General features: G+C 42.8%; 1 protein-coding gene across 1 annotated transcript; it reads left to right on the plus strand.

Moving 5' to 3' along the window:
- Window positions 1-907: 907 nt before the first annotated feature.
- On the plus strand, window positions 908-26,656 carry LOC115169511 (coatomer subunit alpha-like). Its single transcript, XM_029725199.1, has 28 exons — window positions 908-1,157; window positions 4,573-4,686; window positions 4,785-4,858; window positions 6,806-6,886; window positions 7,064-7,140; window positions 7,245-7,354; window positions 9,321-9,430; window positions 11,994-12,093; window positions 12,365-12,583; window positions 12,823-12,973; window positions 13,143-13,209; window positions 21,130-21,205; window positions 21,343-21,425; window positions 21,568-21,793; window positions 22,042-22,180; window positions 22,281-22,443; window positions 22,535-22,681; window positions 22,773-22,962; window positions 23,055-23,150; window positions 23,290-23,502; window positions 23,627-23,716; window positions 24,443-24,549; window positions 24,663-24,809; window positions 24,897-25,220; window positions 25,312-25,422; window positions 25,546-25,707; window positions 25,807-26,001; window positions 26,177-26,656. Exons 1-28 carry the CDS (start codon window positions 1,118-1,120, stop codon window positions 26,234-26,236), a joined length of 3,672 nt encoding a protein of 1,223 aa, XP_029581059.1. The 5' UTR covers window positions 908-1,117; the 3' UTR covers window positions 26,237-26,656.
- Window positions 26,657-27,633: the final 977 nt, after the last annotated feature.

Consider the following 27,633-nt stretch of genomic DNA (forward strand, 5'->3'; position numbering starts at 1 on the left):
CAAAACCTTTTCCCCCTCAGGAGACTGAAAAGATTTGGCATGGGTCCCCAGATTCTCAAAAGGTTCTACAGCTGCACCAGAGAGTATCCTGACCGGTTGCATCGTTGCCTGGTATGGCAACTGCTCGGCATCTGACCGTAAGGCGCTACAGAGGGTAGTGCGAACGGCCCAGTACCTCACTGGGGCCAAGCTTCCTGCCACCCAGGACCTATATAATAGGCGGTGTCAGAGGAAAGCACCTAATATTGTCAGAGACTCCAGCACACCCAAGTTATAGACTGTTTTCTCTGCTACCGCACGGCAATCGGTACCGGAGCGCCAAGTCTAGGACCAAAAGGCTCCTCAACAGCTTCTACCCCCAAGCCGTTAGACTGCTGAACAATTAATAAAAATCACCACCGAACAATTTACATTGATCTCCCCCCTCCCTTTTGTACCCTGCTGCTACTCACTTCGCCCCCCCTACATGTACATATTACCCCCCTGCACACTGACTTGGTACCAGTGCCCCCTGTATATAGAATCCTTGTTATTCTTTTTGTTACTTTTTATTATTACTTTTTATTTTAGCCTACTTAGTAAATATTTTTTTCTTCTTGAACTGCACTGTTGGTTAAGGGCTTGTAAGTAAGCATTTCACGGTAGTCTACACTTGTATTCGGCACATGTGGCAAATAAAGTTTGATTTGAAATCCTTGTAATGCCACATGTTCAATGGCTCAAATTGATTAATTCACATGATTGAGGTTTTATGTGAGCTATATAAACGATAATTGTGAGGAAAGGTTGATGCCACAGAATTAATTCAGTACAACTAACTCATTGGGATGCCAGCCCCACCCGTAGACTGTAGTAGTGACTCCATCTCTGCGCCGTGGCGTGGAGCTTTTTGCATCAGCAGCAAAAGCCTGTGTATGAACTTTATTGTTCCCAAGCAGAAAAACATTGCACCAACAGGTCGACGTGTCAGGAAATAGTCGGGAGAAGTAAATGGGCTAAAGAAGGAGTTGGGTAACACAGTCTGCGAAAAACAACAGTTTTAAAGATTAAAAAAACAAACATTTTCAGCGTGAAATTCATATAGCTAGCTAACGTTGGTTGTCACCGCTTTCTTACGATGTTGACCAAATTCGAGACGAAGTCGGCCCGTGTTAAAGGTAAGTTAACGCTGTTAAGTTAGCAGCCTGTGTTAGCTAGCTAACGACGTTGCCCATGTTCATGTAAAATGTTGCTTTCTTTAGTCGTAAATTGACAAGACCTATTTATTGATTATATTAGCAATGTCATTGTCACGATCTCTAGATTGTTCATGACTTCGCTAGCTAGCTTCTACCCTCTGATTGCAAGGAAACGTATGCTATCTTCGCTAATGCTAATGCTAACGACACAAAAAAACATCTCGATTTGTTCAAATTTATGGGCGATTCACGATAAACAGTACCAGTCAAAAGTTTGGACACTTACTCATTCAAGGGTTTTTCTATTTTTTTTTCTAGTTTCTACATTGTTGAATAATAGTGAGGACATCAACTATAAACAACATGTAATCATGTAGTAACCAAAAAAGTGTTAAATCAAAATATATTTGAGATTCTTCAAAGTAGCCAGCCACCCTTTGCCTTGATGATAGCTTTGCACACTCTTGGCATTCTCTCAACCAGCTTCATCTGGAATGCTTTTCCAACAGTCTTGAAGGAGTTCTCACATATGCTTTTCCTTTACTCTGCGGTCCAACTCATCCCAAACCATCTCAACTGGGCTGAGGTCCGGTGATCTAATGCAGCACTCCATCACTCTTCCTTGGTCAAATAGCCCATAAACAGCCTGGAGGTGTGTTGGGTCATTGTCCTGTTGAAAAACAAATGATAGTCCCACTAAGCTCAAACCAGATGGGATGGCGTATCGCTGCAGAATGCTGTGGTAACCATGCTGGTTAAGCGTGCCTTGAATTTAAAAAATAATCGCTGACAGTGTCACCAGCAAAGCACCTCCACACCATCACACCAACTCCTCCATGCTTCACGGTGGGAACCACACATCTGGATATCATCTGTTCACCTACTCTGCGTCTCACAGACTTGTCGGTTGAGTCCAAATTTTAGATTTTTGGTTCCATCAGACCAAAGGACAGATTTCCACCAGTCTAATGTCCATTGCTCGTGTTTCTTGGCCCAAGCAAGTCTCGTGTTCTTATAAGAGTCCTTTAGTAGTGGTTTCTTTGCAGCAATTTGACCATGAAGGCCTGATTCACACAGTCTCCTCTGAACAGTTAATGTTGAGATGTGTCTGTTACTTGAAGTCTGTCACACATTTATTTGGGCTGCAATCTGAGGTGCAGTTAACTCTAATGGTTACCTTGGGTCTTCCATTCCTGTGGCGGTCCTCATGAGAGCCAGTTTCATCATAGGGCTTGATGGTTTATGCGACTGCACTTGAAGAAACGTTCAAAGTTATTGAAATTATCCGGATTGACTGACCTTCATTTCTTAATGTAATGATGGACTGTAATTTCTCTTTGCTCTTTGTTCTTTTACCAAATAGGGCTATCTTCTGTATACCACAACCTTGTCACAACACAACTGATAGGCTTAAATGCATGAAGAAGGAAATAAATTCCACAACACCTGTTAATTGAAATGCATTACAGGTGACTGACTACCTCATGAAGCTGGTTGAGAGAATGCCAAGAGTGCAAAGCTGTCATCAAAGCAAAGGGTGGATACTTTGAAGAATTTCAAATATAAACTCAGCAAAAAAAGAAACGTTACTTTTTCAGAACCCTGTCTTTCAAAGATAATTCGTAAAAATCTAAATAACTTCACAGTTCTTCATTGTAAAGGGTTTAAACACTGTTTCCCATGCTTGTTCAATGAACCATAAACAATTAATGAACATTCACCTGTGGAACGGTCGTTAAGACACTAACAGCTTACAGACGGTAGGCAATTATGGTCACAGTTATAAAAACGTAGGACACTAAAGACGCCTTTCTACTGACTCTGAAAAACACCAAAAGAAAGATGCCCAGGGTCCCTGCTAATTTGCGTGAACGTGCCTTAGGCATGCTACAAGAAGGCATGAGGACTGCAGATGTGGCCAGGGCAATAAATTGCAATATCCGTACCGTGAGACGCCTAAGACAGTGCTACAGGGAGACAGGACGGACAGCTGATCGTCCTCGCAGTGGCAGACCACGTTTAACATCACCTGCACAGGATCGATACATCCGAACATCACACCTGTGGGACAGGTGCAGGCTGGCAATAACAACTGCCCGAGTTACACCAGGAACGCACAATCCCTCCATCAATGCTCAGACTGTCCGCAATAGGCTGAGAGAGGCTGGACTGAGGGCTTGTAAGCCTGTTGTAAGGCAGGTCCTCACCAGACATCACCGGCAACAACGTCGCCTATGGGCACAAACCCACCGTCGCTGGACCAGACAGGACTGGCAAAAAGTGCTCTTCGCTGACGAGTCACGGTTTTGTTTCACCAGGGGTGATGGTCAGATTCGTGTTTATCGTTGAAGGAATGAGCGTTACACCAAGGCCTGTACTCTGGATCAGGATCGATTTGGAGGTGGAGGGTCCGTCATGGTCTGGAGCGGTGTCACAGAATCATCGGACTGCGTTTGTTGTCCACAGGAGTCACTAGTGCGCGATGAGACAAGGATATCCCTGCCGGCCAAACCCTCCCTAACCCGGACGACGCTGGGCCAATTGTCCACCGACCCATGGGCCTCCCAGTCGCGGCCGGCTGCGACAGAGCCTGTACTCGAACCCAGAATCTCTAGTGGCACAGCTAGCACTGCGATGCAGTGCCTTAGACCACTGCGCCACCTGGGAGGCCCTGTTGTACAATTTTTAAAGGTCAAATACACTGCATTTAAAACAGCCAGCAACAATCTAATAAATTCAGAGCTTGTGTAATTATACCTAGGCTGAATATATGCCTTCCACAACCATAAGAGCCACTAATAATTTTGATTTTATTAAAAAAAAAAGGCAATCAGTTCTGTCTATAAAAATCATTTTTACAAATGTAACTAGAACAATCCATAATGCACGTACAGTTTTAGCGAATCAGGCATTATAGAAAATTAACACCTGGCTCATAAACAATCTCTCAAGCACAAGCCCACGTGCTAGTGAGTAGCCAGCTTATATATATGTATGTGTGTGTGTATATGTTTTGAACATGGCATCCGATCTCTGAAATCTGACTTCAGTGCGTTCAAGACAACTTATAACTTGGAGGAAATTTTTTTTTGAGTGGTCATCCAACTCAGAATTTGAAATCTGAAACTAGGGCATCTTTCTAGAATTCCGACCTGAAGATCACTGACATCGTTTTTTCCACAGTTCCCAGTTTCTTGAAAGCACCAATAATCATTGATTGTGTACTTGATGACCATGTTGCCATTCATTGGTGTCATAGCTAGTAGACACAGATTGTGTAACTAGCTAGTCTCCCTAGGCAAACTCGTTACCGCCCACAATGTGTCAAGCTTTGCCTAGGGGCGGGTTTACAAGACTAGTAAGTCAACTTTCTAAACCCATTTCTTTTCCATAGGGCTGAGTTTCCACCCTAAGCGGCCCTGGATCCTTGCTAGTCTTCACAATGGAGTCATCCAGCTGTGGGACTATCGGATGTGCACACTGATTGACAAGTTCGATGAACATGATGGTAAAATGAGTTTTGTAACTAATTTCAACAACAAAAAAATGAAAGAATTTGATCCACTTTGATTGGTTATTGATTATGATTGTGTTTTTATTGTAAAGGCCCTGTCAGAGGAATTGATTTCCACAAGCAGCAGCCTCTTTTTGTGTCTGGAGGTGATGACTACAAAATCAAGGTTAGACATTTATATTAGGGATGTGAAAAATGTACAATTTTGCTTAAACTCTTAAACTGCCATTTGAAAAAAATAGTTTTTCCGTTACAATTATAAGAGAAAAAAATCATACAATTCCATGTCAATTCACAATGCAGAATAATGGTCCTATTACATATGTATATACCCTTGAAAGCGTTATGACATGTTTGTTTGTTTGTCTGTAAGGGTATACAATGGCTTTTTAACACTAGAACCGCCTGACCTTTCAGCCTATTAGTACCCGCTAGAGAACATTGCTAACGTTGCCGGGCGTCCCCTTTAGCATACGCATCACATGCATATCAACCCGCAAGGTTGCGAGGATATTCTTGGAGAAAGTGATATTTGGAAAAAGAGCTGCACCTCTTGAATTGAGTTATTTGACAGAAGTTAGTGTCACAGAAAGGGCAGAATATGTTATTTTTGATACTATATCGAAGTCAAAAAGTTTCACATGCATGTGACTGAAGGAGGATTTGATAAAGTGATGCAGGTAGACTGGCTTCGTTCGCTTCCCCTCGCTCATCAACTCAGTCAAAGATATGTTTTGCATTATTCCAAAGGCCTACTGCAACACAGGATATTTTTGTTTCCATTACAGTAAATTTAATTCGTAATAATAGAATTATGGTAAATAAAACAGTCCCGTAAAGCTTATTTTAACAAAGTCAAATGTAAAATAGGATGATATCGACCTGCCAAGCACGTGGTCAAATTATTTGCCATAAACATGAGTGCCAATGCTGATTAAATAGGCATAACGCAAACTCATCGTTACACTTATTGTTCTAAATTAAGTCAACCTCTTGACCCTTCTTGTCATTTAGTTAGACCTGGCTGGGTACCAATGTCCTACATCACATTGTCTTTGAATAAGTAAATAAATAAAATGCAAAAATGTTTAAGGAAAAGTCGAGGAAGGACGTAATTGTTTGGGGGCCCATTTAAAAAAAAAAAAAAAGTATAATATTTTTTTTGTTGACAACATCTAGGCTGTTCTATTGTTTAGGCGGTTCTATTTTTAAATGCAGACAGTTTCAAAGCGCCACTGAATGGGCATTTTACTTGTCTGTAAAGGAATGCCGCTTCTGAAGCAGGACTAACGTCCATCACTAGGCGACCAGAACTGTCAAACAAATAATCTCAAGCTTCCTGCACACCGCCTGTCTACTTCTTATGGGTAGACCACTCTTTCCTAAATCAAATGAAATGTTATTGGTCACATACACATGGTTAGCAGATGTTAATGCAAGTATAGAAAAATGCTTTAAAGTTACTTAAATACTGTGATTTACCAAGACGTTTAGTAGAAAGAGAACACCACTTCCGTTAGGAATCGACTCCTAAGATTCAGTGTTTTTGAAACGTAGGAGACTGATTAGCTGCCGTAATTTCGACAACACAAACACTTGCATCTTTCATAGCGAGCTAGCAAGCGACCGAGAGCGAGGGGAGGGGCACGATATAGGCAGGTCGGCCACCAGGCAGACGGAGTCAGAACCATAAACTAGGCCTATCTATCGGCAATCAAAAGTATCTCGCAATGGAATACTGTATTTATCAATTTATAGGCCTCCAATGTCTCGTAACTTCAGTAAAGTAGAGCCTATCGTCAATGAATAGGCTAGGATATTCTACACACAACAGACCGAAGACTGAACACACACTCTCATCATTAGCGAGGAGAAAGAGCAAGCGAGCCAGCTGCACTATGATTTACATTTTGTGAGGGGAAAAAACATTGGTTTCCAATTTTTCTTAACGTTAAGGATCCCAATTTCATTTTAACGTTTAAACATTTACACCCCTAATTCATACACCCCCACCTTCTCCCTCATATATTTGTTTTAGCAGAGAATAGATCCTAAAACACACTGGAAAACTGTGATGTCACTGCTCTAATAACTGTTTATCTCCCTTTACCAGGTGTGGAACTACAAGCTGCGGCGTTGCCTCTTCACTCTTCTTGGACACCTGGACTACATCCGCACCACCTTCTTCCATCATGTGAGTCCTTTCTTATTTTTACATACGAAATGGCTAGCCTACATCCATTTTGTTGTCGCTTACATTAAGGCCCAACCTTTGAATGTAATGTTTATCCCTTAGTTTCATGTTCTCAATAGTTCTGGTATAGAATGACATATAGCCCTAATGCGTTCTGAAACCCTTTCCTTTCTCCAGGAGTATCCCTGGATTCTGAGTGCCTCAGATGACCAGACCATCCGCATCTGGAACTGGCAGTCCAGGACATGCGTCTGGTAAGTCTGTGCCTGAGCCAAGAGTTGGCACCTCACTCAAACGCTTGCATGTGTCTGTTTTTCTAATTGTAAATTATATAATGTTTTGTGTTTCTCTCCTGCAGTGTCCTGACAGGGCATAATCACTATGTGATGTGTGCTCAGTTCCACCCATCTGAGGACCTGGTGGTGTCGGCTAGCCTGGACCAGACTGTGCGCGTGTGGGATATCTCTGGTGAGGTCGTGGGGATGGGACTCAGGGTAGCGGGTGGGGGTGAGGTTTGGGGAGGGGGCTGGGTGGTATGGAAAGGAAGCCAGGAACAGGACATGTCCTGAACCTCTTCCTCTCCTCTTTGTAGAGAATTAATCTCTATGGGCTGTTTGCAGAAACACCTCTCTCCTTAGTTGAGATGGACAGGTGAATAGAGAGAGTGAAAAGGATATAGTTTTAGAATAGGGGAAGCGGATGATAAGAGCATAGCTATGAACATAACTAAAGACCTTTCAGTAGTTAAATGAGCTAAGGTAAGACTTTGTTAGATGGTGAGAGAGAGAGAGAATATGGGAGAGGTGTTTCTGTGCTACTGCATGTTTTAATATCTACTTGTCGTCTGATCTTGTTTGACTGTCCTTCCATCATTCTTTTACTCTTCTCATATACTAACCCATTTAAGGTATCCAAGTTTCCTACCTCATTCTCAACACACACACACACACACCACACAATTCTATTCCTGCCACCTTTGGTAGATTAGTGTTGGCATGCATGGCTTCAGTGACTTCTCATAACCAAATAAAATGTTATTTGTCACATGCTTTGTAAACAAAAGGTGCAGACTAACAGTGAAATGCTTACTTACGGGTGCTTCCCAACAATAGAGAAAAATATAGAAAAAAGAATAACACAAGGAATAAAGTAACAATAACTTAGCTATATACACAGGGTACCAGTACCGAGTAGATGTGCGAGGTTATTGAGGTAGATATGTACTGTAGCTCACAATCCTGTGCAGCTGGGAGGTGTGGAATTCCCTTATTTATTCTCACTATTCTGTGCGCATGATTGTCCCAGATTACATGATAGCCAGCCACTGTCTCCAGGCTCAGTTGGCCATTACAATTTCAACTCTCAAATACCCTAAGAAAACTATGTTAGGCATCAGTGCCGTGCTACTACTCACTATTAACTGCTTTCATTGATGATAACGCATCACCTCGCAAACTTTGTTATTACCCTTTACTAATAAGTAATACATATGCATGATATAATGGTCTACCTGTGCAGTGCGCAATGTCTCCATGGCACAGTCAGTAATACTGTAAGTAGCCATAACATCCCCTTTGACTTTATCAATATCATCTTTGCATTTCCTGATCAGTGCTGTAGATTACATTAACTTGTAATTGATAAGCTTGTTGGTCAGTAAGCATGAACTCTTGGCATGACTCAAACCTCAAAGCAGCAGAAAGATGTTTAGTTTGTAGCAGTATCTAACCCAAGCATGGACTCTCCAAAATACTACTCACCCCTCCTGACGTTCAACGCCCAATCAGAGCACCTCTTTACAACCCCAACCACCACCTCCACCAGCCCATCAGCCAAGTCCATCCCTTCCCACTTCCACCTGTGTCACCTGTCCCCATGCTCTCCCTGGAAACATCCACACCTGCACATGGGTTCCTAGTGCAGTTCTCCTTCATGAATCCTCTTCTTGATCCTGTTGGCTTATTTGTTCACCACATGATTTCCCTGGGACAGCGACACTGACACAAACTGTGTTCTCTCCATATTAAGTGTGTGTTCTGACTCGAGTCCTGGACATCATATTTTGTGATTGATTAATTGTGATCCAATGACGGGGAACTGGGATGCTCTTTGTGTGTTGGTGATTAATTAACCCCATCATGGCTGTTTTGATGTGCCGTTAAAAATAGATGGTAGTTCCTGGACTCGAGTTAGGACCACACTGAGAGAACCGGTTGTGTTGTTGCTTTTCAGTGCCTGTGTGTGTGTGTTCCAACGGCTACGTTTTTGTGTTAGAGCTCTCAAATCATGCACTGCCTTTCCTCTCACTGATGGTATCTCTGAGTGTATTAACGTGTGTCAATCCGTCTCTTTCTCCCTCCCCTGTATGTGGGTTTCCCTGTGTAACATGTATATGGATTCCCCTTGTGCGTGGTGCTATGTTTGTTGGTTCCAGGTCTGAGGAAGAAGAACCTCTCTCCCAGTGCCGTGGAGACTGAGGTGCGAGGCATCTCTGGCGTCGATTTGTTCGGCGCTTCCGATGCCGTCGTCAAACACGTGCTCGAGGTGAGTCATTGATGTCTGTTGAAAGTGAAGTCAGTGGTTACCCTAGGATGTTTTTCAACAGTGGTGGCAAAGTTAGCGTGGGGGGGCGTGGTAGTAGTGGATGTGGTCAATAGTGCGGTTTTAGAGGCCCTCTTGGCCACAGAGACATGTTGCCGTTTTAGAGCAAATTCCCTGCAATTCTACATATTTGCCATGTTTTATGCTTTGTTCTTATGCAATCTAAGTGACTCAAACATAATAAAATCAATGTGAGCCCCATGCCATGACTTTTTTTTAAATGTTAGATTACAGATAGGGATAGTTTTTATTTTGATTGTTCGGTCTCAAAGATTATTACTTACAAATTAGAAGCTAAATTGTCTTGAATCAATAAGATTTCAACCCCTTTGTTCAGGAGTGAAACAAGTCACGTAATACGTTGCATGGACTCACTAGCCCTGTTTCCGTTGGCTCGAATGTAATTATCAAATTCAAACTGGGCCAGCGCAGGCCATTTTCCCAATTGCTGCCAGCTCGATTAGAATTCGGGCTGGTGATGCCGTTACTATGTAACCACCAGCTGATCACTGCTAGATGCTGTCACCACGTTTAGCTAGCTCGTCTCGGCGTGTTGCTGTTAGCTAGCACATGGACAATCAGTACTGCAGTAATCAGACAGGACATGAATTACCACCATAACGGAATCCTTCATTAATTTTTGCATTACACAAACTTTTGAGAACAGTCAGCCCTCAAATGCTAGCTACCTAACGTTAGCTAGCAAATCGAAGTTGAAACAAGCTATCATATAAAACATGTCATCTGGTTTGCATGTCTAGCTAGCTTGTAGCCAATGCCACGGAAAGCAAAGTAGGAATGAAGCTAGCCTGTTATGCTAGCGACGATGCTAACCTTTCAGCTAGCTAACAAGCTAAACATCCTTACTAAATGCATAGCTCTGAGTCTGGCTGGCAGTGGCAGGAGTATGGGGTAACGTTAGTTGCAGCATGGTGAGGGTGAATACAATTCTTCATCTTGCTAGCTAGCACCATTAGCGAAGCCAGCGGCACATTCACGGCTACCTAGCAAGATTACATAATTTCTCATTTCTGGAGGCAGTGGAAACCCAATTTGAGCTAGCCCACCAAGGCCAGCCTAATCCGGGTTGATTTTAAAGTGCCAATGGAAACGTGGCTTATGTGTGCAATAATAGTGACTTTTGAATGACTACCTCATCTTGAAAAGGAAGCCTGTACATAATAAAACATATTCAAAAACATGTAATACAGCAAAACAAATTGGAAAAGCAATTCACTTTTTGTTCTAAATATAAAGTGTTATGTTTGGGGGCAAATCCAATACATTACTGAGTACCACTCTCCATATTTTCAAGCATTCTCTTGGCTGCATCATGTTATGGGTAGGCTTGTAATTGTTAAGGACTGGGGAGTTTTTCAGGATAAAAAAAAGAAACAGAATAGAGCTAAGCACAGGCTAAATACTAGAGGAAAACCTGGTTGTCTGCTTTCTACCTGACAGAGAGAGATTAATTCACCTTTCATCAGGCCAATAACCTAAAACACAAGGCCAAAGTTACACACACACACTGAATAAAAATGTAAATCCACGTAAAGTGTTGGTTTCATGAACTGAAATAAAAGATCCCAGAAAATATGCACATGAAGGTTATTTCAACAAAAGAAATTGCACATTTTTTGTAGGTCCTTGTTAATGTGCTTTTCTCCTTTGCCTGTTTAATCAGCATGATCATTACACAGGTGCACCTTGTGCTGTGGACAATATAAGGCCACTCTAAAATGTGCAATTTAGTCACATAACACAATGCCACAGATGTCTCAAGTTTTGAGGGAATGTGCAATTGTCATGCTGACTTTAGAAATGTCCACCAGAGCTGTTGCACGATAATAACATTTTCATTTCTCTACCATAAGCTGCATCCAACGTCATTTTAGAGAATTTGGCATGACGTCCAAACGGCCTCACAACCGCAGACTGAGGAGTATTTCTGTCTAATGTAGTCCTTTTTGTGGGGAAAATCTGATTCTGATTGGCTCCCCAGTGGGTGGGCCTGGCTCCCAAGTGGGTAGGTCTATACCATCCCAGGCCCACCCATGTCTGTGCTCCTGCCCAGTCTTATGAAATCCATAAATTAAGGGCCTAATGAATTTACTTCAATTGACTGATTTCCTTATATGAACTGTAACTAATTAAAATTGTTGAAATTGTTGCATGTTGCGTTTTATTTTTGTTCAGTGTATCTATCTAGATCTCTATATGTATCATATATTTTTGTAGTGGCGACAACAATGTAGCTAGGGCGTCCCGCTGCTGCTTAAGGAAATCTAGGGGAAACACTGAAAGTAGTTGTGGTGTGCCTCCGAATTTTCTATATACAAGTATCCTATATGCCCGTCTTTGGAGAAGCAGAGAGGTGTGAGCTGAGCATATCACTGAAATTAATACATATTTTATTGGTAGGACCTGGAGTTTGTACTGCCCAAGAAAAAGCTCTGAGCCATCTGAGGGCCAGTTATGAGCCATGTGAGTTTTCCTCTCCCTGCAGGGTCACGACCGTGGGGTTAACTGGGCCGCCTTCCATCCCAGCATGCCTCTCATCGTCTCAGGGGCTGACGACCGGCAGGTCAAGATCTGGAGGATGAACGGTGGGTGTGTGTAACTGGATGATGTAATGTCTTACTATGTGCAGTGCTTTCAGAAAGTATTCACACCCCTTGACTTTTTTCACATTTTGTTGTTACAGCCTGAATTTAAAATGGATTACATTTTGATTTTGTGTGGCTGGCCTACACGCATTACCCCACTCTGTGTGCAATAATAGTGTTTAACATGATTTTTGAATGCCTACCTCATCTCTGTACCCCACACATACAATTATTTTTAACTTGATTGTCTTACTTTCTCCCACCTCTCCAGAGTCCAAGGCATGGGAGCTGGACACCTGCAGGGGCCACTACAACAACGTGTCCTGTGCTGTCTTCCACCCCCGCCAGGAGCTCATCCTTTCCAACTCCGAGGACAAGAGCATCCGTGTGTGGGACATGTCCAAGAGGACTGGCGTCCAGACCTTCCGCAGGGACCACGACCGCTTCTGGGTGCTGGGGGCTCACCCCAACCTCAACCTATTTGCTGCCGGTAAGTGACTAACGTATAATGATAACAATGAATCAAATTGATATGGAGCTTTTATTGTGCTCAAAGTAGATTGCATTGTAAGGCAGATGGAGGTGGTATTCTTGACTCACCTCCTATGCAGATGGGCACACATACTGAATATTGCTGCACTTAATTTCACTGTCTTTCAGTGACATTGTTTAGTTGAAGACATTTGTTAATTAGAAGTGGAGTGCGTAACCAGGCTGTTTGTCCTCCAGGTCATGACAGTGGTATGCTGGTTTTTAAGCTGGAGCGTGAGCGTCCGGCCTATGCTGTGTACGGAAACATGCTCTACTACGTCAAGGACCGCTTCCTGCGACAGCTAGACTTCAGCAGCAGCAAGGACACTGCCGTCATGCAGCTGCGCAGGTGTGTATGTGTGCGTGTGCATGCTCATATAACACTGCGAAGTCCGTATTGTCCTTTAACTGAATTCTGAAGGATGAGACTGACTGCTTGCGATTTTCTTAAAGAATGCGAGAGGTCAGCTGGTTTTGTCATGATGTGAATTCTAACCACTGTTCTGTTTTTCTACTAGTGGGTCAAAGTTCCCAGTGTTCAGCATGTCTTACAACCCCGCAGAGAATGCTGTCCTGCTCTGCACTGTGAGTCTCGCTCTTAAAACAAACTTGCTTGCACATAATGGGTTATACAGTCATGTCCAAAAATATTGGCACCATTGATTAAGCTGAGCAGAAAAGACGTTACAATAAATAATACAAATACTGAGCTATATTGTGTACTTAAAAAAATGGGAAATCATATAAATTTTATACTAAGACCATTAAGAGATTTTCTTTTAACGAGTCTTTATTATTTGTAACCCAGTTTTCATTACCTCACCTTTGCGAGGATAACCGCACTGAGCCTTTTTCGAGAATGTTTTATGGGATTGGAGACAACATTGGGAGGGATCTTAGATCATTGCTCCATACAGAACCTTTCCAGATCCTTGATATCCTTGGTCTGTGCTTATGGCAGTGTTGTATGTAGTGCTCGAGACCGGTCTCGAGACCACGACTTATCAATTGTGTAGTACAAAAGAGAAATCATGCACAAAGTAGCCTACACAATCACAAAGCACGTGAAATATATTAACATGCGCGTCGCACACAGCCTAGTTTCAGCGGAATATCATCTGCAGGCAGCAAGAGTGTGCAGCTCTCAGCTGGCTTTGGCATGGAACAGCTCACAGAAGAATGACATCGGTAGCCGGTAGAGTTGGAAAGATGTTTCAACTTATGATATCTACCAGTAAATGCTAACTAAGGCAGCAATGGCTATGCCAACCAGGTATTGAAAAAGTTGAGTCTGAAGTGTTAGTTAGTAGGCTATTTGTGATGCGCAATTGTCATTATGCCTGTTTGCATCAGGGGCGTAGTCTTGGATGGGCCTTGATGTGGTGGTTTAAGCGTTGTTGTGGACTTAGACATCACCTTTTTTTTCTAGAAAAAGTGTTATTTTAGGGAGTGGAAATCTGATCAATCTATTATAAAAGTAAAAAACACAGGATTTTTCACACAGGGTGCCTTTCCGTATGGGAACTTTTTGTCAAAATGAGAGTATACCCACTTCTACAGACGCCACTGCATAGAGCCGATGGAAGGACAGCAGTCACACACATGATATTAAAGGAGAAGCAGTCCATAAACTCGGACATAATAAGCCAGTAGGTCCCAATCATAAGAATACAAAAACACAACCATTAAGGATTTCCCAATCGAAATGTACAACTATTACATCATGCAAAAAACATTTCACGTTTAGCACACAAAGTAACCGGTGACCTTAAGTTTACAGTGGAACTGACAGCGTTTTAACTACTTTGTCTGTTTCATATATGCAATCATAATATCAGTCAAAAATATCAAATTCTCTGTTTCTGCTACAAAACCAACTTTATAAGATGTTTTTAAAATAGGTTATATTTCACTCCGTGTTCCATGACGTACACTAAGGCATTGTTGGCAGAATAGATGGATGCAGTTCAATGCATGATTAATATAATTCACCAATACATGTCTATTAATTGTCAAAACACACGGCCGCTTTCCTACTCTGCGTCAGTATACGTAATTCCCAAACATTGTAAGAATTGATGAAAAACTTAGATATGGTCATTTTCAAGTTAATTCTTCCTGGGGGTGTATATGAACAGATGTGGCTAAAATGCTGTCAGTTAAACTTTAAATGTAACAATGTTTCACACACAAGCTATTTTCAAAGAGATGATTAACAACAGAAAGTGTGCTGCAATAAACCCAGTTCCACTCACCAGATGATGATAATTTGAAAATTAACTTCTTGTTTAAAGTTATTCTTGAAAAGGGAGAAGCTAACAAATTAGCAACAACATCCTCTTTGATAACACCTACTGCAGCCGCTACAAATTAGCAGAAAACAAACGCTAACTAGCTAGACCGTGGGAAAACTGCTCGCTATTGCGCAGTGACCTGTTGGCCTTCAAGTTTTCATATGTTTTATAAAAACGGTCCCACTAGTGGCCTCCTGAGTGGCGCAGCGATCTAAGGTACTGCATCGCAGCACTAGAGGTGTCACTAGTGTACCTCATTTGCACATGCAGTTTATAGATTTTCTACTGTATTATTGATTGTATGTTTGTTTATTCCATGTGTAACTCTGTGTTGTTGTATGTGTCAAACTGCTTTGCTTTAGTTTGGCCAGGTCGCAGTTGCAAACGAGAACTTGTTCTCAACTAGCCTACCTGGTTAAATAAAGGTGAAATTAAATAAATAAATAAAACTATAGGCCATGATTGGGATTCCCATAGGCGGCGCATAATTGGCCCAGCGTCGTCCTGGTTAGGGGAGGGTTTGGCAGGGGAGGCTTTACTTGGCTCATCGCGCTCTAGCAACTCCTTGTGGTGGACTGAGCACCTGCAGGCTGACATCGTTCGTCAGTTGAACGGTGTTTCCTCCGACACATTGGTGCGGTTGGCTTCCAGATTAAGCGGGCGGGTGTTAAGAAGCGCTGTTTGGCGGGTCATGTTTCAGAGGAAGCATGACTCGACATTCGCCTCCCAAGCCCGTTGGGGAGCTGCAGCGATGAGACAAGATCGAAATTGGGGAAGAAAAAGGGGGTAAAATACAACAACAAAAATAACTGTTCCACTCAGTTAAGTCAAAATGTGATGCCCTAATACAGCAACACTCTAAAATGTTGCCCTAATACAGTTGAATGGCAGATGCCTTTATCTAGTTCCTGGTGGCCTAGCCAATGGCTGACTTAGCTAGCTAGATTTATCTCCCCAGAGACAGCAAAGAAAAATCCTGACTGGATCTTTTTCTCTCTTCAGTGTTAACCTTTCCAACACAAACTGAAGCGATTAAATCAGAACATAATATAATTAGCATTATTATTTTATAAATCCTAAACTTTTCTCTGAAGGTGTAGAAGGCCAATTGTTCCCCACTGTGTTTGGGTTAGTAATAATTGTTAGTGGCTCTATTTTCTCTCTGCATGCATTTTTTCACTTCTTAATGTCTAAAGAATCCATTTCTGAAATATGAACTCAGAAATACGGGACATTTTGAACTCCGTTCTTGACTCGGATTCGATTTGCTCCGGTCTTGGTCTTGAATCGGTCTCGCTTTAGGTGGTCTTGAACACAACACTGGCATATGGACTGCTCTCTTCAATTCAAACCACAGGTTTTCAATGGGGTTAAAGTCTGGAGACTGAGATGTCCACTACAAAATTTAGATTTTGTGGTCAATTTAACAATTTCTTTGTTTATTTTGATGTGTTCTTGGGGTTCTATTTCTAATACTCATTTTGATGAGCTTAACCCATCACCCTCACACCCTATGGGCGGGGAGGCTACCCCACTTAGGCAGAGGTAAAGGATGGTACCCCATGGACCTCCAACCACTTTTCGATGATCTTACAGCGGAGGAAGGAGAAGGGGAACTCGCCATTGATGAGTTCGAAGGCAAGGAAAATTATGGCATCTTCCCAGAGCAAGAAATGGAGGAAAAGGAAGCCCAGGCTCGAGGCCTTCTTTCTCCCTCAGCAGAGCTTCGGTTCCCGATGACAAATACGGGCTTCTCAATGGTCGCCTATGGTCTCCTAGTGGTCCCAGCATTCGCGGTGGAAGCCAAACGCAAATGGGACAAGCTTTTGTCCAGCAATGCCCAAACCAGGCACTATCTTGGCATGGACAATAAGGGCATGGAGATGGGCTTCGGCAAGCCGCCGGTGGTCGAGCAGTCACTGGCTAACCTCCCAATCCCAGTGCCTCGTTTAAGACCGGCACTGCCCTCCATGGAAAGACTGAGCGCTTCACCACCACCACATTCCTTAAGGTCTGCGACACGTTGAGTACAGGTGTTTAAAGCTGCTACACATAGGAATGCCTTAGACATTTACACAAATAATGTGAAAATTCTATCTGGTGCTAATAGTGGCATGATAGTGTGTCACCGTATTGCTTACCCGCCAGTATTGGGATTAGTTGTGTTATTTGCCTATTGATTTCTCCCGTCAGAGCGGCATCTGTTGTCAAACTGGGAAAGCTGTTCTGACTATCTATAATTCCCTGGTTCTCTCAATTGAATTTTGTGTGAAAACAAGCACTGAATAGCTTTCACACGCGGCAGAGGCAGGCAGACCATTTACCAGTTGCCAACCAAGCACTATCCCCAAATGTAGTGTTTTAACCTCTCTTGGGTATGTGGAACGTGACCGTCCCACCTGCGGAACACACTATTCAACAGCCAGTGAAATAGCAGGGTGCCAAATTCAAAACAATAGTAGGACGTCCTCCAACGTATCAGAGCTCTTGCAGTATGACCTGACATTTTCCATCCAATCGAAGGATCAGAGAATGAATATAGTATTGAAAGCGTAAGCTCTAGCTAGCACTGTTGTGAATAGTTGACTCAGTGTTTTGAACAAATTAATTTCTTTGAAAATTAAGGAGAAGCAGCAGAGAGCTACCTATATTTCATTGTATTTTTTCTTATTTTACCTTTCATTTACTTAGCTAATGCAGCTAATTTAGCCTACTCAACAACTTGACTCAGAGGAATGCTATTTACAGTGCATTCAGAAAGTATTCAGACCCCTTGACTTTTTCCATATTTTGTTACGTTACAGCCTTATCCTAAAATTGATTTAAAAAAAATTCCCCCTCATCAATCTACATACAATACCCCATAATGATAAAGGAAAAACAGGTTTTTAGAAATGTTTGTAAATAAAAATGTACCTTATTTACATAAGTATTCAGACCCTTTGCTATGAGACTTCAAATTGAGCTCAGGTGCATCCTGTTTCCATTGATCATCCTTGATGTTTCTACAACTTGATTGGAGTCCACCTGTGGTAAATTGATTGGACATGATTTGGAAAGGCACACACCTTTCTATATAAGGTCCCACAGTTGACAGTGCATGTCAGAGCAAAAACCAAGCCATGAGGCCGAAGGAATTGTCCGTAGAGCTCTGAGGCAGGATTGTGTCGAGGCACAGATCTGGGGAAGGGCGCCAAAAAATGTCTGCAGCATTGAAGGTCCCGAAGAACACAGTGGCCTCCATCATTCTTAAATGGAAGAAGTTTGGAACCAACAAGACTCTTCCTAGAGCTGGCTGCATGGCCAAACTGATGGAGGAGAAGGGTCTTGGTCAGGGAGGTGACCAAGAACCCGATGGTCACTCTGACAGAGCTCCAAAGTTTTTCTGTGGAGATGAGAAAACCATCCAGAAGGACAACCATCTCTACAGCACCCCACCTATCAGGCCTTTGGCCACTCTACCATAGATGGAATCCACTCCTCAGTAAAAGGCACATGACAGCCTGCTTGGAATTAGCCAAAAGGCACCTAAAGTCTCTCAGACTATGAGAAACAAGATTCTCTGGTCTGATGAAACCAAGATTGAACTCTTTGGCCTGAATGCTAAGCGTCATGTCTGGAGGAAACCTTGCACCATCCCCACGGTGAAGCGCGGTGTCAGCATCATGCTGTGGGGATGTTTTTCAGTGGCAGGGACTGGGACACTAGTCGGGATTAAGGGAAAGATGAACGTAGCAAAGTACAGCGACATCCTTGATGAAAACCTTCTCCAGAGCACTCAGGACCTCAGACTGGGGCGAAGGTTCACCATCCGTCAGGACAACGACCCTAAGCACACAGCCAAGATAACGCAGGGAGTGGCTTCGGGACAAGTTTGTGAATGTCCTTGAGTGGCCCAGCCAGACCCCGGACTTGAAATCTGAAAATAGCTGTGCAGCGACACTCCCCATCCAATCTGACAGAGCTTTATGATAGTCCTATCATAAAATCTTTAAGACAAGTTGAAGTTATGAACAGTAGCTTATTTCCCATGTATTCTAGCCTAAGGAGTTTAAAAAAAGAACAACAATAAAAGTCTATAGCCTAGGCATAGGCTATATTCTCAATCACAGCTTTATGAGAGAGATAACAAACAATATTATTAATTTACTATTATTTTATGAGGCAAATAAAGCAATTATTATCCAGTTCGAAAGATGACTGTTTCTATCCAGCCCATGATGTATAATCTAACTCACTACGGTAAGACCGTTCCTTATCAGACTGTCACTGCTCCATCATTTGCACACCACACACACACACACCTGTTCCATGCTGAAGCCACTCCACCAGAAAGGATATTAGAAAAGATTTGCCAGCATTTAGCCTCTGCCCAGGCTTTCAACAACATTTCGTAATGATTCGTCCAGTCGTAGCATTCGATTTGCTATAGCCCAACGGTCATTTTAGATTACTTTTTTATTGTAGTATTTTACACCAAAAATTGTTAGGGGTCTGGCCAATAAGGGGCAGTACTAGGGCTGTTACGGTGACCATATTACCGCCACTGATGAAGTGTGTACAGCCTGCGCAAAAAACTAAGCAGGCCTCATATCTTTCATGCAACTTTTTTTCAAATCATTAGTTGCATCATGCAGCCTTAGAATGTATAAAAACTCTAAACATATAGTTTGTATCGCAACTAAAGTTACATTAATCTCTAAATGAAGCATATTGGAGTACCTGTTTCGTTGTTAACCGTTTAACACAGAATAACCGCATGTGCGCACTTCCTCAAATCATTTGAAGAAAATATCCTTTCTGTTTTATTCAGCTAAGTTCGATTTGTATTCTTCATATTATAAAATAATGCCAATGAACTAGTGTAGCCCACAGCCAAATGGCATAGCCAGGTCACGGCCTAAGGACGACTGAGTATGCTATTCTGTTCATCTGAAACAGACAACAATTTCTTCATGTCACGTTTCTTTAGACCTGTCTAAAATAAATAATGGATTTATTGTGATGGTGTAGTCTATATTACATGGATTTATTAGACTTTTTAAAACAGAGATGTTTCAAAGGTCTGCGTCAATGGCTTGTAGGCTATGCGTGGAAGCCAGGAGATGCTAAATGTGTTTGTTTGTTAGTTAATGGTCAATTACTGTGAGACCGGCAGTTATTTGCTTGACAATCACTGGCTGACAAAATGTCATGACCGCCACAGCCCTAGGCTTTACTATCATATAGCACAATGTTTTATGGGTACATAATCATAGGACAAAGGTTGACCTCACCCAGCCCTACATTCAACAAATGTAAACGCCACTTGGCTTAGAACCGGTTTTATGGTCAGATGAGCCCTTTGGTCACACACACGCTACAGTATTATTTATTTGATTAGTCTTTTTTGCTCATCTTTATCAAGGTTGACAATAATTTTGGACCTGACTGTACTTCCACATACAGTGCCTTCAAGTGTTCACACCCCTTGACCTTTTACACAATTTGTTGTATTACAGCCTGAATTTAAAGTGGATTAAATTTAGTTTAGTCACTGGCCTACACACAATGCCCCATAATGTCAATGAAATTATTATTATTTTCTAAAATAATTAATTACAAATGAAAAGCTGCGTTCCACCAGACACTGAGAGATTCATTCACCTTTCAGCAGGACAATAACCTAAAACACAAGGCCAAATCTACACCGGAGATGCTTACCAAGAACACTGTGAATGTTCTTGAGTTGCCGAGTTACAGTTTTGATTTAAATCTGCTTAAAAATCTATGGGAAGACCTGAAAATGGTTGTCTAGCAATGATCAACAACCAATTTGACACAGCTTGAAGAATTTTGAAAAGAATAATGGGGCAAATGTTGCACAATCCAGGTGTGGAAAGCTCTTAGAGACTTACCCAGAAAGACTCACAGCTGTAATCGCTGCCAAAGGTGATGTATTGACTCACGGGGTTGAATACTTATCTAATCACAATATTTGTTTTTCATAAATTATAACATTTGTAAAAAATATTTCTTCCACTTTGCCATTATTTGGTGAAATTGTTGACAAAAAAATGACAATTAAATCCATTTAATCCCAGTTTGTAACACAACAAAATGTGGAAAAAGTCAAGGGATGTGAATACTTTCTGAAGGTACTGTACATACTCATCATTTAGACACTTTCTTTAGTTGTTGAAAATGTATTGACGTGTCTCTTCTATTGCAGAGGGCAACTAACCTGGAGAACAGCACCTATGACTTGTACTCCATCCCCAAAGAGAGTGACTCTCAGAATCCAGATGGTAAAACTACACTTATTCTCTCTTATAACGAGACGGAATCTGTGAAATGTGAATGGAATTCCAATTTCATATCTTTCTTTTTAGATGATTAAAAACCCCACTAACCCCATGTTAATTTTTTTCTCCCCCTCCTGCAGCTCCTGAGGGGAAGAGGTCCTCTGGTCTGACCTCAGTCTGGGTCGCCAGGAACAGGTTCGCTGTTCTGGACCGCATGCACTCGGTAAGTGTGTGTGTGTGCACATGATTAAATAGCATGTATTCTCTGGACCAATGGCTGTAGTTATTTTAAATATTGGTTACAGTACAGTTAAGAGGTCAGAGGATGAATATAGTAATGATGGTGAACCCTGATCTCCCTCCAGCTGCTGATCAAGAACCTGAAGAATGAGATTGTGAAGAAGGTACAGGTACCTAGCTGTGAGGAGATCTTCTATGCCGGAACGGGCTCCCTGCTGCTGCGCGACGCAGACGGAGTCACCCTCTTTGACGTGCAGCAGAAACGCTCGCTGGCCACCGTGAAGATCGCCAAGGTCAAGTATGTGGTCTGGAGCGCCGACACCAGCCACGTGGCCCTGCTGGCTAAACACGGTATGTACTGAACGCACCCTAAACCCACATCTTATTAGTCTTTTCATCTCTGTTTTGCTGCCAAGATTTTCTCCCTACTAGTTGTTTTTCCAACCTTTCACAGATTCTCTCTCTCTCTCTCTCTACCTGTTGTCAACAGCCTATCCCAAATGTACACCCTATCTAGCTGTTCACTCGCTTTCTAGTACCCCCAGATGTTAGCCTTCCTTTACCTGTTAATAAACCTGATTGTCTGCTTGCCCCGGCAGCCATTATGATCTGCAACAGGAAGCTGGAGAGTCTGTGCAGCATCCATGAGAACATCCGTGTGAAGAGTGGAGCCTGGGATGAGAGTGGAGTCTTCATCTACACCACCTCCAACCACATCAAATACGCCCTCACCTCAGGGTAAAGACACACCACTACTGCACAAGACACCGCTCTAGTGACGAGTTTGAGAGAGGAGAGCAGTATCCAACTTTTCTAATCACACTCCCTCTTTCTGTAGTGATCATGGTATCATCCGGACTCTGGATCTGCCCATCTACGTGACGCGGGTCAGAGGCAACAGTGTCTATTGTCTTGACCGTGAGTGCAGGCCCCGCGTGCTGAACATTGACCCCACGGAGTACCGCTTCAAACTGGCCCTGGTCAACCGCAAATATGAGGAGGTGAGGAGGAGGTCATTTGATGCTCCTTCTCTCTTTTCCCTTTCTGGAGTTACTTTTTGACTGACTTTGTTTGACCCATGACCTCCTACAGGTGCTGCACATGGTGCGTAACGCCAAGCTGGTTGGCCAGTCCATCATCGCCTACCTGCAGAAGAAGGGCTATCCGGAGGTGGCCCTGCACTTCGTCAAGGATGAAAAGACCCGCTTCAGTTTGGCTTTGGAGTGTGGAAACATTGAGGTGAGTTTGAGAACCCAGGTTTCATTCAACATCTCTGAGAGACCGTCTGTGTGAAACACTGTGTGGTGTAATTTGCCCTCCGATCCTGTAGGTGGCGTTGGAGGCCGCCAAGGCTCTGGATGAGAGGGGCTGCTGGGAGCGGTTGGGCGAGGCGGCGCTGCTGCAGGGTCACCACCAGGTCGTGGAGATGTGCTACCAGAGGACCAAAAACTTCGACAAGCTCACCTTCCTCTACCTCATCACCGGCAACCTGGCCAAGCTCCGCAAGATGATGAAGATAGGTTAGACAGATAGAAGTGTTTTTTTCCCCAGACCAATAGTGCCTGTGTTTGTCAGTTGTTTGACTGACAAGTGTTTGATCACTGTGTTGCAGCTGAGATCAGAAAGGACATGAGTGGACACTACCAGGGTGCTCTGTATCTGGGGGACGTCAGCGAGAGAGTCCGCATCCTGAAGAACTGTGGCCAGAGTGAGTCTTCTTAAATGAACACACACCTCTTACTCTCTCTTTCCAACTCCCTCAGTATTTCTGACATGGGACTCTTGTTTGTGATGCTTTTGGTCTAAACTGCTTGTCTGTTAACTCTGTGGCTGTCTTCCATTTGTAGAGTCACTGGCATATCTGACTGCTGCCACCCACGGGATGGACGAAGAAGCGGAAGCCCTGAAAGAGACCTTTGACCCAGAAAAGGACACTGTCCCTGAGGTGGACCCCAATGCCCAGCTGCTGCAGCCACCACCTCCCATCAACCCCCTGGATACCAACTGGCCCCTGCTCACTGTGTCCAAGGGCTTCTTCGAGGGGGCCATTGCAGCCAAGGGTGAGTCCCCTGCCCGGACAGCACATTTTGTGTTAGCCATTTAGGACTAGCCTGGGGTATTGTGTTGTGTCAGCGTATTTGTTGTGTAGAGTTGTTACATTCGTTTTTGTTGTGTGTGTTGCAGGGAAGGCTGGTCAGATGGCTGCAGACATGGATGTTGATGCTCCAGGAGGAGAGGGCTGGGGAGAGGACGCAGAGCTTCAGCTGGACGAGGGTGAGTCCTTCTCAAAAAATCCTTAAATGAGGTGACAAGACTTAAGATTGGCACTATCTTACCCCATCTCTTTCTATGTTCCTCTCATTTATCTCCTCTCTCTTTATTTATTTGTATATTTTTTTTAGGGGGTAGATCAGCTTTTATTATTGCAGATATATTGTAGCTTCCATCAATGTAGTTTTCTGCATCACTTCCAATCCCCCATATATTTATTTGCAAATATACAGTACCAGTCAAAAGTTTGAACACACCTACTCATTCAAGGGTTTTTCTTTATTTTGACTATTTTCTACATTGTAGAGTAATAGTGAAGACGTCAAAACTATGAAATAACACATATGGAATCATGTAGTAACCAAAAAAGTGTTAAAACAAATCAAAATATATGTTATATTTTAGATTCTTCAAAGAAGCCACCCTTGCCTTGAGGACACTTTGTTTTTGGTTACTACATGATTCTATGTGTTATTTCATAGTTTTGATGTCTTCACTATTATTCTACAATGTAGAAAATTGTCAAAATAAAGAAAAACCCTTGAATGAGTAGGTGTTCTAAAACTTTGTACCGGTAGTGTACGTTTTACGGACACAGTATGTTTTACATTAGTTATCTTGTTATTAGTTGTCATTATTTTCAAACTTCAGCTCCATTCAACCCCTCCCATCTATCTCTTAACACCATCCATATTGGATTTCTATTTGACATCTCTCTCTTTTCATCAGATGGTTTCATGGATGCCCAGGATGGATTAGGGGAGGAAGGAGGTGCCACGAAGGAGGAGGGAGGAGGCTGGGAGGTGGAGGAGGATCTGGACCTGCCTCCAGAGCTGGTGAGATGATTCTCTTCTTTAACATGAAATCTCCACTCTTTGGTTTAGCAGGACTCATAGCATGACTGATGACTAGTCAGTCTGAGAATGTTGTCTCTTTTCTCTCCCACTAGGAGTTGCCAGCTGGTGCTGGAGTAGGGGCTGAAGATGGTTTCTTTGTCCCTCCTACCAAGGGCATGAGCCCCACTCAGCTGTGGTGCAACAACTCCCAGCTCCCTGTGGACCACGTCCTGGCTGGTTCCTTTGAGACCGCCATGAGGGTAAGCTCTCTCTCTCTCTCACACACACACACACATGCCTTTTATACAGGTTTATACTTTATACTAGTCTCTTTCTCTACTTTTCAGTTGCTCCATGATCAGGTTGGCGTGGTGCAGTTCGGGCCCTATAAGCAGCTGTTCATGCAGACTCTATCCCGCGGGAGAACATGCTACCTCGGTCTGCCATCTCTGCCCTGCCTGCGTGGCAACCCGCAGAGGAACTGGAAGGACTGTGGGGCCAAGCAGGGGCTGCCCGCTGTGGGTCTTCGTCTCTCAGATCTCATTGCCCGCCTGCAGCAGTGCTACCAGCTCACCACTGCCGGCCGCTTCGAGGAGGCCGTTGAACGCTTCCGCACCATCCTGCTGTCTGTGCCACTGCTGGTGGTCGACAACAAGCAGGAGATCGCAGAGGTACGTAGACTTGTTTAGACTAAGGTTAATCAAGTGTGGGCCTGATGGTATTTAGTGGTGATAACCTGATTGAGGTCACTGCCTCTTTTAGGCTCAGCAGCTGATCACAATCTGCAGAGAATACATTGTTGGTCTCACCATGGAAACGGAAAGGAAAAAGTTGCCTAAAGACACATTGGACCAGCAGAAGAGGCTGTGTGAGGTATTGTCATTGTGTTTCTTATCTACTTCCCAACTGAACCATTAGTCTGCAATCTCCCTATTCATTGAGGAGCTCACTATCCATTGATCCTTTTTTAAAGATTGTGTGTTTTGTTTTTCCCAGATGGCAGCTTACTTCACCCACTGCAGTCTCCAGCCAGTCCACATGGTCCTTGTCTTACGTACAGCACTAAATCTATTCTTTAAACTGAAGAACTTCAAGACAGCTGCCAGTTTTGCCCGTCGTCTGCTTGAACTAGGACCCAAACCAGAGGTGGCACAGCAGGTAACAAAGTGTGTGTGTGTGTGTGCTATGTCCCTTTATACACATGAAATGATTTCTATATATTCACTGTCTCTTACCTTCTCCATCTCTGTATTAAAGACACGCAAGATCTTGGCAGCATGCGAGAAGACGCTGACAGATGCCCACCAGCTGAACTACGACCCCCACAATCCATTTGACCTGTGCGCTGCCTCGTACACACCCCTGTACCGTGGACGCCCAGTGGAGAAGTGCCCCCTCTCTGGGGCCTGCTATTGCCCCCCCTACAAGGGCCAGGTCTGCAGGGTCACACAGGTCAGTCAAGAGAACTGCCCTATTGTGTTGTCATGTACAGAATGCCACTCTATTTAGAAGTGTCCCGCTTTGATATGAAGTTGTATTAATTACTTTGTAACTGAGTGTTAAAACATATTTTAGATGTCCTCTCCCGTCAGTGATATCGCTCACCGTTAACCTTCTTGTTTCCAAGGTGACTGAGATCGGAAAGGATGTGATTGGTCTGCGTGTCAGCCCTCTGCAGTTTCGTTAGAGGATGTGACAAGGACCAGGAATGGGGAAGAACAACATTGATCCATTCAGCGAAACACATCCACACATTATTCTATATACAGCGTTTCTTTCTTGGATTAGATAAAAGAAAACATGATTAATGAGAGAGAAGGGTTGGTAGGGTGACATTCGATTTATTGGTGAGCAAATGTTATTTTGATGTTAAGCCTTTTTATGTTTGACTGTGACTGCCTGCTTTACCTTTCCTGTGATGATGTACTTGTGAGTGTTATATCATCTCTGCCCCAACGTTTGAGAATTGTTGTTTTATTAGAACCCTACTAGACAAACCTGTCCGTCTCTTTCTGACCTGTAAGCCCCATAAAATGAATAATACAAAATGAGCATTACTGCTTTGTGTAACTTGTTAAATAAAAGAAAAGCTCTACTACTAATTTACTAATATGTTGGTGAACAATTCTGTAATTTCACAAGTGTCATTCTAGCTCGTTTCAAGTCCTGGTTTTCAAACATGGACACCCCAAACAATGCTTTGAAAGCTCTGGATCGAAGTCATGTTCTGCTGATGTTGCAAGTACAACATGAAAGGGACAAATTGGTGCAAATAAAAGTTGTCTTTAAGACAAAATGGCACAACATTAAATATAATTTCTTCCTTTTCCCCAGAGGAACAGGTTGAATCATTCATATGTAGAAATCATTGCCATTGTATCATTTTGAGGAACCATCTTGGGAGTTTTCAATGTGTATTTTTGGTAATAGGAGAATGCATACCAGAGATTGGATATACCTTTTAAACAATGGAGGACGGCTCATAATAATGGCTGGAACAGAGAAAATGGAATGCCATTGCCGTGTCTTTGGCTCTGCCGGATTAAATGCTATGACATGCTATTCTATAAAATAATTTCTCTGTAATTAATATTACCCGATTTAAGCTAATCAGGTAAATGTAATTAACTTGAAAGTCGGGGCACCACAAAATAATATTTATAGAGCTGTTATCTTCCGAATAAAGACCTAGTAATCTTTTACATCAGTAGCAGTCAATATTTAATCGTGACTTTATTCAGTCTCATCTGAAAGTGTCAATTCCTGGTTCTCTTCACGAACCCTGGCTAACAAGTTGAATCAGCAATACAACATTTGGTTTAATTATTTATTTACTAAATAATCACACAGAATTACATCTACACAGCATGGATCATACATTGATTACAAATTATGTCATGAAGGAAAACGTCCCTAGCGGACGGAATAGATATGACGGCTGGTTACACAAAGAAAGCCGGTTGGGTTTTGAATGAAGCGGGAAGACTGAGGAACTAAAAGATTTTGTCTCTATCGGGCCGTAGGCAGCTATGCTATCGTATATACAGTATCTTATGCATTCTAAATAACCTCCCATTTGAAAAA

The sequence above is a fragment of the Salmo trutta genome, chromosome 31 (genome assembly GCF_901001165.1).
Source record: "Salmo trutta chromosome 31, fSalTru1.1, whole genome shotgun sequence".
In the NCBI taxonomy this organism is placed as follows: domain Eukaryota; kingdom Metazoa; phylum Chordata; class Actinopteri; order Salmoniformes; family Salmonidae; genus Salmo; species Salmo trutta.